The sequence below is a fragment of the Meleagris gallopavo genome, chromosome 16 (assembly GCF_000146605.3).
Source record: "Meleagris gallopavo isolate NT-WF06-2002-E0010 breed Aviagen turkey brand Nicholas breeding stock chromosome 16, Turkey_5.1, whole genome shotgun sequence".
Lineage (NCBI taxonomy): Eukaryota > Metazoa > Chordata > Aves > Galliformes > Phasianidae > Meleagris > Meleagris gallopavo.
Window position 1 is genome coordinate 12164297 of NC_015026.2, and position 10994 is coordinate 12175290.

Genomic DNA, 10994 nt, shown 5'->3' on the forward strand with positions numbered 1-10994 from the left:
TTCTCTGCTGCCAGAGGGTAATGGAAGCAGGCCAGAAGAAAGAGCTCATTAACACTCTTTCTGTGGAATGCATTTGTTTCTTTACAATTGAAGAAATTGCATCAAACAACTTAAAGGCATTTGAACACCATTTTTTCCTGTATTCCTGAGGTTAGTTATTACAGCTTCTGAGGGAAACGATGAGAGAGCATTCTGCTGGCAACCGGAGGCCACTTTGCAACAGTCCCACGGGTGTCACCAGCTGGTGCTGGGAGAGGTTTGCTCTCTCTGGACATGAGTGCAGGTGTTCTGCAGGTGTAAGACTCACCAGAGTGATACATCTGTGAAGCACTATTCATGTGCAAATAGGGTTTTTGCAGGTTTACTGCTCCTGAAGTAAAAGCTCCCTGACTTTAAGTTTTCTTGTTATTGAACAATTCACTTCATTTTCCCCTTGTTATTTTCAAGCACTGTCACTTCAAACTTCTATTCTTCAGCTACTTGGAGATTTTATCCCCCCGTTTTATGAATTGCTTTAAACACCGTACTGAGTTCAGTACTTTTCTTCAGAGTAATGTGTTTTGAAATGATGCCAGTGTCACGGAATCACCACCGCCTGTTTGCAGCAGTGCAAAACGTTGCCCTCTTTTCTGCAGGTAAAGTAGGAAGGGTAGAGTGCTCATTCCTTTGTTTTTTTCCTCCTGAAACAATGAAGATGTTTCTGCTTAGTTAAATTAAAAAAAAAAAATACTGCCTTACTTGCTTTCTTTTTAACTGAGCTCATGAATTAGTAACAAGAATAGTCATAACAGTTTTCTCTTGATACCCATCAGCTGATTACCACAGTGGTGTTTGAAGGGCTGCTGGCTGCACTCTCGTGCTCTTCTCTGAGTCCCTGGGCTGGGAACTGACTGCTGTGTTGTTGCCCTCTTTCCCCCTGCCCGCAGTGCCGCGCGTTGTGGCCGTTTCTCCGCAGATGCGTCTGGTGGAAGACAATCCCTCATCTCTGTCTCTGGTGGAGATCTATAAGCAGCGCTGCGCCAAGAAGGGCATTGAGCACGACAACCCTATCTCTCGGTACTACGACAGGCTGGCAACGGTGCAAGCACGGGGGACTCAAGCTAGCCACCAGGTATTAGAACATAGAATGAGTTTAAGTGAGGATTATTTCTTGAGGACTTTGCTACAGTGTGTTCAACTCCCTCCCGTTAGACGGAGGATGGAGGTGTTTCACTGAGGAGGTGGTTTGCATTTGTTTTGTTTTTACTATAAGTGTTCTTGGCAGTTCTTACACCTCACTGGCATTTTGGAGTACCCTTGAAAGGCTCCAGGAAGCTGTATTTGTTCTGCTGCAGGTTGTGTTGGGGAACTGCAGCTGGAAGCAGATGAAGGATTCGTTACTACTAGGCCCTTTTGTATAAGGTTTAGCAAATAATAAATTGATAACGTGGGAAAAGCATTCCTATTTCATGTTCCTAATCTGCATAAGCAGAGCATGCCATGTGGTGCCATTTCCTCATCTTCTGATGTTCATCCTGAAAATGAGGGTGGATTCATCCCACCCGAGTCAACTAGGAACAGAGATTAGCCTCACCCTAATAAATGACAGTACTTGGAAAGTAGAACTTCTGTCTCTCTAATCTCCATCAGACATCTAATTCTGATAAATATGGTTACTCTACAGTTTTTATCTCAAGGTTAGTGCAAATTCTTATACCAAATGCTAGTTCCACGTCAAATACAGCTGTTAGAAAATACACAGTATATCACAGACATCATTTGGAGAATCTTTTCTGTTAGAAAATAAAACAAAGTGTTATGTAACATCTTCTATTTTGAGGATTTTTTTCTTCAGGTTATGAAACTCTTTAACAGCCATGGAACTGAAGTCAGTTTGACTGTCACTCTTTCTGGTGCAATAGAACATATCCTAACTTTATTTCTTTTTCTATTTAATGAGGCTAGGATATGCTACAATAATGAAATATTTTGGTAAACTGTGTATCTTTACATCAAGGGAAAAATTATTGCTTATTGTTCACTTAGAAAAATGACTACATTTTCTCTCTTTACATTTTTGAGGTAATTTTGCTATAATAATACATAAAAGTAATTATTTTACCCAGAGAGTTTCCCTATCTCCTGTAATAAAATCTTTTACCTTTTCCAGTAAACTACGCTGTGTACAAAGAAACCAGGTTTTAGGTTGCAGTCTTTGTAGATCCCAAGTGTAATTTCACATCTTGTCATTATGCTTTTTTGTTTGTCGAATGCCTTCCAAAAAAGTCTGCCTAATTGCTGCTGTATCCGTGTGCATACTTTTCCTTCTGCCAGCTGTCTCCTCGTGCTGCCTACGGACTCCCATCACCTGATAATGAGAACAAACCGAGGCTGTCAGTGATCTTTTCAGCTGTTGTTGCAGACCAGTCATGGAAAGAATCCATGTCACTGTTCTTGGTCAGCGTTTTGCTCAGTAACATGTTAGTCTGAGCAGCAACCTCTCTGGCTTTATTTTATGTAAGGATTCTATCCCAGACCCTTTGAAATTCAGAGAAATGAAGTAGGCTCCAGAACCTTTATCTTCAAGGTTCATTGCTGAGTGATGTTTACATCTTTCATTGCAAAAGGGGATTTTTCACTGAGAGGACATTATGTGGAAAATGCGAGCAGCCCTGAAAGGAAAATTCACCTTCTGTAGTGTTCAGCATCCTGGTGCCTGAGGTTGGGAATGAGTATTACTATTAACACATAGCAATATTCAGACTTAAGCTGAGTTTTTATTTTATTGCTGACAAATGCATATCCACCTTGCACTGAAGATAAGAAGAGTGGAGTGTGTTCCATTAGTTTGCCTTAAGAAAGTGCTGCATTGTGATTGAATGTCTCTTTAGTTTACTTCTGATTTTCTTGAAAGGTTTGAAGATACTTCAATCAGTGCATAACTTTTCACTCTCGGATTTTCTCATGTCAGACTGACTGTAGATCTACAGCTTATTTGGTTTTATTAAAATTTGAGTCTTGTAAGATGGAGGTTATTTGGCAGCTGTGCAGGGGATGGACTCACAAAGCGTCGTGTATTTCGATAAGGAAATCAGGAAATGTTGTTGGATTAAAAGTGTCAAAGTTTGGGATGTTTTCCTACAACGGGGTACAGCAGTTCAGTGGAGTTTGGTAGTTGCTTTTGGCATAATTGTCTGTTGCTAAAAATTGCACTAAAAACGATCTCTTTCAAATAATATTTTTCATGTATAGGTTCTCAGAGATATACTTAAAGAAGTGCAGAGTAACATGGTGCCACGCAGTATGCTTAAGGAGTGGGCTTTACATACATTCCCCAACGCCACGGATTACTGGACGTTTCGAAAGATGTTCACTATTCAGTTAGCCCTGATTGGCTTTGCAGAATTCATCTTTCATTTAAACAGACTCAACCCTGAAATGCTGCAGATAGCTCAGGTATGCTTTATTTTGTCCTAACTGCATGCTGTGTTTTTTGATCAAAAGGAAATTTGGGAGTTTGAATTGAGTCAAAATGGGAATTTGAGATACATAATTAACAGTGTGTTCCAGTAGGTTTTCATTTGATGACGTGATTGCACTTCATGTAGGTAGTGATTTATAATGCAGACCCAGCTGCCATCAACTCTGTCTTCCTTCTGTGGTTAGCATTTAGACCATAATCTGTAAAGTTGATCACAGATATTGGAACTGTTACTGTAAGTGAATGATAAGTCTCTCTTTACTCTTTCATTACGCATTTTGCTTTGGATAGACCTGTGTGCCGAACAGCTTAAATAAGTACACAACAAAATAAAACTTCAGAGGTTAATTTTTTAGGAGGAGAATACCCTTTTTCAAATAACGCCCTCTATTTTGCATTGACATCACGTCAAGCTATAACTCCTATTAATAGTAATTTCTCTGTTTTAACCCAATATTTAAAATGAGGCTTGCCACTTAGTGGAGCAAAGGTGGTATATATTAAAGCCTTAATGCCATTTTAATGCATGGAGGGCTGTCCTGTGTATGGCACTGTAGATTTTTAATCCCCACGGTGCAGCTGTGCTGTTAAGTTCTCACCTGGAGTGAGCAGCACACAGGGAGGGCTTACCAGAGCTGAGGTGCCTGGAGAGTGAAGGCCCATCTTTCTGCCCAGCCCCCTGCCAGAGGAATATTGCTTCCCAGGGTTTAATGCTGCAATCTATCTCCATTACAGCTTTTTGGACACTTGCGTTGATAAAAATTCCTTCAATTTGAACTTCTTACTCCAAAACTTCTGTGCATTTTGGTTTTCCTGCAGGATACTGGCAAGCTAAACGTGGCCTATTTCCGCTTCGACATCAACGATGCTACAGGAGATCTGGATGCCAATCGCCCGGTTCCGTTCCGGCTCACACCAAACATCTCAGAGTTTCTTACCACCATTGGGGTGTCTGGCCCGCTGACCGCCTCTATGATTGCAGTAGCTCGCTGCTTTGCACAGCCAAACTTCAAGGCTCGTATACCTTTCCAAGCGTTGTCTATGGGCGCTTAATTTGCGTTTATCGTTTAGGAAACGATGAGCTAAACAGCATTTCCTTGCTTGAGATAGAAACCGAGCAGCTCGTATTTATGTTTTGAAGTCTTACCCCAAGGTCATCCCAAAAGCAGCTGAAGTCTTTGCCTTTTTGGGAAGAATAGGAGGAAGATAGGTGTAATTGTATCCTGAATTTCTTTCTTATTCTGTTGAAGCATGTTAATTCGGGCTGATTGTTTCAGTGCTGTAGCCTCATAAATCCCTACGCGTTCTGGCAGTGGTAAGTCGTGAAATGACAGATGCAACATCATTTAGAATCTTCATAATATACTGTGAATAGAAATGTGTTTGGCCTTTGTTAGCAGAGCAGAATGCTCAAGATACATTGTTCCTTTGATGGATTCTAGCTCTTAGCAGGGTGTAGTTTTCTAAAGAAATTGTCTAACTTCCTTTTAAATTCTAATGCTTTCCAAAAATGAGGCATCTTGCACTTAGGCAGCAATTTGCACCAGAACGGCATTGCACAGAACGTACCCTAGCTATCGTGTGAGCTAGTTACTTTTTAGAAGATGGAAAATATCCTAAAATGATTTTTTTTCTTTGTAATACAGAAAGTTTAGATTTTTTTTTTTAATAATTCATCACTTTACCTTACAAAGCCATGTCTGTACACATAGAGTTTGCAGATTTGTGTGTAATTTGTACACTCAGATGATGTAAACCCAATTAGACTTCTCATATTGAATTTCCAAGATGAGAGCACAGGTGCCCATTTATTCTTTTTGGAGTGATGGGTGCCCAGCTCATTTCAGCTACGTGGTTATAATTGTGGTAGCTTGTCTGAATTCTGGACATAAGAGGAATTCCTTTAACATTTGATTGATTTTTTTTTTTTTTTCCCCCCTTAACAGAAGCCTATAAAATTTAATTAATATATTTATGTATATGTTGGCCTAATGTCTGGATATGCTAAAAAATGCTTATTTATTATATGCAAACAGAAAGTTTATCTCAGACCAGATAGCTGAAAATGTTAGCAGCTTGAGTAGACTAATATTTAGCTTAAAATCTGTAATGTAGTGCTAGTGCTTGTTGAGATTAAACATAATAGTCTGATTTTTCTCCCTCATGTAGGTTGATGGTATCCTAAAAACCGTGCTGCGGGATGAAATAATTGCATGGCACAAAAAAACACAGGAGGACACTTCCTCTCCGCTCTCAGCAGCTGGACAGCCGGAAAATATGGACAGCCAGCAGCTGGTTTCTCTCGTTCAGAAAGCTGTCACTGCCATCATGACTCGACTTCATAATCTTGCTCAGTTTGAAGGAGGAGAAAGCAAAGTGAACACGCTGGTAGCAGCTGCAAATAGCCTGGATAATCTCTGCCGGATGGATCCCGCCTGGCACCCCTGGCTGTAACTTGAAATTTGCTTTAGCTTTTGTTTGCTGCTGTAAGTGGTGTGAGCCATACATTGTGCTAAGAAATGTGAAAAAGAAATCAGACCTTGGCTTACCTGTCACACTGCATTTTGTCAGTCTTCATTCGATTGTTTACAGGAATAGGACAGTTTTACTGTTTTTAATTCTACGAGGGTGTGTTTCCTCCTGTTTAAAAAAAAAAAAAAAAAGGAAAAAGAAAAAGGTTGTTGAATTTGCGACAATGACTTTTGAAAATAGCTTAAAATTAGGGAAGGAAGCTTAAAAATATACAGAAAAATCTTATTTTATGATGAGGACTGTAAAACTAGCACTGTTAGATTTAGGGTTTGCCATTCCTAATGACTTATAGCATATAAAGTTTTTATACAATAATAATTATTAAAACAGACAGAATTCCCAGTTACTGGATTTTACTTTGTGAAATTTTACTTAATCACTGTTCCTTCATGATACCAAATGGAAGGCTCGAATAAATACTCTTCCTTTAGTTTGCTTCAGAAATTCACATGAGCCAATTTGGCTTGTACAGAGAATTTTGTACCAAATGTAAAGAGGCATCTTTTTGTTAGGCACTGAGAAGAGGATGGTGAAATTGTGCAAGGTTTCCTTGGAGCACAAGCTATGTACAGTAGAAGTGTAATACATGTAGGGCATTTGGTTTAGTTGTGGACAGTGTGGGGGGGAAAGCTTATAAAAAGAATGGGAAAAATCATCTATTGATACATGTATTTGACTGCAATAGATAAAGAAGATAAATCTTATGAAGTTATCTCTTTTTTAATGTTTAGAATTACAATAGCTTCTTTAGAATGAATTCGTTTCTTTGTAATTTAAGAAGAGAGGAATTTAATGTTTCACTCCAGTCTTTCTGTTGTGTTAGCATTTTTATAAAACCTCAGTGCTGAGAATGTTAAATTTGTACAGAGTGATTTTTTCAAAATAAATATTTTAAAAAACTCTCTATGACATTCATTGGTAGTTTTAATACAGTGCTGTGGCAGAAGTTGAAAAGACCCAAAAGCAAGTGTGATCTTTAAACTAAAATAGCCTGAGCATCAAAAGGTGAGAGCTGCATACTGAGATGTGTGTTATGTGTATGCTGCTGAGCAGTTTGTTTTTGGAAGAGCTGCAACTAGGAAATATGTGTATGGCAAGGATTTCTTCAGTGTGCAGGCTTTACTGCTAAGCCAGTGTGGTAACAGTCTGTTTATTAATCATCTGTCTTCAAACAGAACAGCCTATGTCATACCTGCAAGTAATTGCTCAGAGGTCAAGGTTACAGATGGAGATGAACTGTATTAGGGGTTTTCTACAACTTCCATAGAAACATGGTTTTGAACCTTTGAATATAGTAAAGAATGGATCTTTCTCTTTTTATTTAAAAAAAAATAAGATGTCAAAAGATTCTTCAGATATTTCTGAGCAACTGAGTTGCATAACAAGTTAATCACCACTGTTCATCACTGTATGTCTCCGAGGGAAGGGGAATTTCTACAAGGCAGTCTGACTTCTGGCTGGGAGAGCTCACAGGTGATCATCATCTAACCTGGTGGCAGATCAAGGCCTGCAGTAGGTAAGACTGCAATCAAGTCATCATTTGGGGGGAACAGAAGCAACATATGCATTCCATGGGCCTCTTACAGAGATGCAAAATAACCTGTTCCTTTTATCTTTGCAGCCACGAGCAGAACAGATCGACTGATAGGGACTTGTGTCAGTGATGTGCAGGAGCTGCACGTCTCCATCTGCTGTTCATCTCGCACAAAGGTTCTGCTAGCAGCAAAGCAGCACTGAAGCTGGCATGGAGAAGTGAAGCTGATGGACAGGAGGTGCTCTGTGTGTATACGTATGTGCATTTATTTACACATGCGTACACAGAGTTTACAGCCATGAACTCAAAACCATTAATTTAATTTCTTTAAACCTGCAGGCTAAGCATTAAATAGCTTGGAAGGCTGCACTTTGTCATGTCAGAGCTCTGATAAAACTCTCTTCATTCAGGTGGGATGGTCTGGCATGCTGTTCTGGGCACGAAGCCTCTGGTGGTTCGTACAGAATGTTTTGCTGAATGTTATTTATGCATAAATGCTAAGGTATGTGTCAATTACACATAATATATAGGATCATGCCTATAATTTTCATAGGTTAATTTATGCATTTGCACCTGTTCTTTACTTTTTGACTAATGATGAGTACACCCAGTGTTAGAAATGAAGATATGTTGTGCTCCAGCACAGATACACTTCTTTTCCTTTGGAATATACTTATAACATGGCAGAAAAAATATAGTTAAAATATAGCAGGAAAAACGAAATGCACTTTTGAAAAAGGAAATTAGGATATTATTAACTTGTAAACGGAAAAAAAAGCTCTACTATTAGCTCTGATAAGTAAATGTGTAATAAAGAATGTATGGAAAAAAGACATATTTTTAGGGAAAAGCCTGGGAAATATATGAATATTCTGTTTTCTTTGTAAAATACGGTACAGCTCAATATTGAGTGGTAAATACAGTTTATTTGGTGTAGGATTTCTAATAATTTAATTGTGGAAATTTTGGAAGTACTTCTTTCATTTGCTTGAACTGCAGAAATGTGCTGTGTATCGCTGTAAGATTGTTCCACTTAAAGCATTTCCCATGCAAGTTTCTTTTCAGTTTCTTCCCAGGTGAGGTGCACTGGGGCTTCTCCCAGCTGAATTGCTGCTGCCTTCAGGATGGCAGCCAACCCGCCGTGCTGGGCACAGGTAAGGCTGGTCAGGTTGTGTGCTTGAGGTGCTGGCATTGAGATCAGATGGACTGAGTGTCTGTGCACACACAGATGGAGAGATTTACTGTGGCTCCAGCTGTGGGATTGGGCTGGGACAAAGAACTAATTACTTCTCACCAGATATATTTTCATTCTGGATTCTGGTTCTGTTTGCTGTGATGAATAAAGCTGCGTCCCCTTTATTCCCATCCTTGTTTGTGCGCTCCTTACGTACTGAAGAGAGCGATAGGTTGAATCCTGCTGCATGCCATTATTTACAGCTGGAAGCTGAAATACATGAGTGATAAGGACTGTATAAGGTTTTGGAAAACAAATGTATTCTTTTTGGCAAAGACTCGCTTCCTTATCAAAATCATGTTGGCAAGAATAATCTGAACTTTCTTCTTATAAAACATAACACATCCTGCATGTGTCACAACATACTCTATATTCAGTCATTCACAACGAAGCTTAGTGCTTTTATGACTTGAAGGGAATTGTTGGCTTCCTTTTATTGAAGATTGTAATGTTTGTAGCTGTGAAATATGGCACTTTTTGCATCAGAGGAGTTGCAGTATCTCTTTTTTCTTCATCATTTGCATGTCTTAGATATGTCCAACTGTGAGAAGACAGCGTTCCCTGAAAGGAAATCATCAGATAACTCAGCTATTTCTCTGTTCACGATAGAGCTTAAAGTAGAAAAGTGAGAATGCAAGTTAAAGGGGACAAACTTATAAATTTGTCTGTGGCATCTTTCTTGTTCGTTGAAATACACTCCTAAAAGAAAATGTGGGGTGTGATAAAATAGAGCAAATATGGGTAAGAGAATTGTTTTAATGAGGTCCCTGGTGGTGTTAATGTGTAAACATTAATACTTGGATCTTCTGTTTCATGAATATATGCTGTGGATTTACCTTATTTTGTGAGAGGGTTTACACAGTACTAACCCAGAGCTCCACCAGTGGCTCCAAGGAGGTAAATCACAAAAGCTTTTAGTTATATGCAAGCATTCTTTGGAGTCAATGAAAATCTTCAGAATGATCAGTAACTGCCTGCCAGCAGGTAACTAGTCTGACATAGCACATGAAGTACCGATTATCTTCAAGAACACGTGCCATTTCCATCACCTCCATCTAATTTTTTTATCATTTTTGCTAGGTCCCATTTCTGAGCCTGCTAAAAACAGCCGTTAGTGCATTCCAGGTTTTGCTGGACGAACTCTTTGCACCTGCACTCCCTCCTCGGGCTGTTGTGAGGCTCACCTGGAGCTGGCAGCAGCTGGGTGAGGAGGGGCCGGGCTCCGGCTGCAGTTGAGCTGAGTTCCTGGGCAGGGGGCAGCTCTGTGCGGTGCTGGGGGCTGGTCCTGTGGTAACTGGGGTATTGCTAACTGAGAAGCAGCTTTAGCGTGAAATACTGTAGACAAAAACGTGAATTGGGGATTTTAAGTGGTGAGTAAATAGTTAATGATTTTCTCAGATTATATGGTGTTTTTCGGTCTCTTTTTTGTAACTTGTCTCCGATGGTGCTTACACAATTTAACCATTTACTGTCTGCTCTTGAAAAAGATTGTCAGAATTCATTTGCTTCAGTAAATTACGCTCCAAAGCAGAATCATTTAACGTTAATTGAGTGTTTGAGTCCACCCTCTGAAACTGGTGTGTCGTTTCCTCTCCTGTAATTGGGCTGTCCGTGAATTGTCAGATAGGAGGAGGGAAATTAGCTAGAGATGACTCAAAGCAGCAAACAATGAAAGCTGTGTTTCATAATGGCAGTAGAATAGAGTCGCTTTTGAGGCTCCGATCCGATTCAAATCGGATGGATGAAGTGTTCTTTTGTGGGGTAGGAACCTATTCAGGGAGAAGAATTCACACTTGCAGTAGCTTTTAATCAGCTCCGTGTGGGCGCGCTCCACAGGAGAGGCTGGAGGGAGCGCGTGTGAAGGTATTGCTGCGGCTCTGTGCCATTTCCCACCGCTCATCAGCTGTGCCGGGGCTCCGCAGCCACCCGGCGGCACTTGGCAAACCAAGTTTTGTTCGAAGGAGGCGGTGAAATCCAGAAAAGAAAAAACAGCCTGTGAAATTGCTACCGTAGTGTTTTGTATCTTGGCTGCGGCCTTTCCATTCGCTTGACATTTGCATCGCAGGGGAGGCCGTGTTTTGTTTTGTTTTTTTTTCTAGCCACACCGTCCCCCCCCCTCTGCTCTCCACCTTCCGCCGGCAGGGCGGCCGTTGCCCGCGCACAGCTCCTCCTCTCAGCGCACCGCAGCGCCGCTCAGCGGGGGGCGGCGCGGGGGCTGAGCGGGAGCTCGAGCG

General features: G+C 40.5%; 1 protein-coding gene across 4 annotated transcripts in view; it reads left to right on the top strand.

The window, feature by feature from the left end:
* Positions 1-6892, top strand: part of TRRAP (transformation/transcription domain associated protein) — a 74553-nt gene extending 67661 nt beyond the window's left edge. For all 4 annotated transcript variants that reach the window (XM_010719681.3, XM_010719683.3, XM_010719682.3 and 1 more), the window contains exons 68-71: positions 927-1111; positions 3232-3435; positions 4280-4474; positions 5630-6892. In XM_010719681.3, coding sequence (XP_010717983.1) covers positions 927-1111; positions 3232-3435; positions 4280-4474; positions 5630-5914 — 869 coding nt within the window. In that variant the 3' untranslated portion in view covers positions 5915-6892. The remainder of the gene's footprint in view (positions 1-926; positions 1112-3231; positions 3436-4279; positions 4475-5629) is intronic.
* Positions 6893-10994: the final 4102 nt, after the last annotated feature.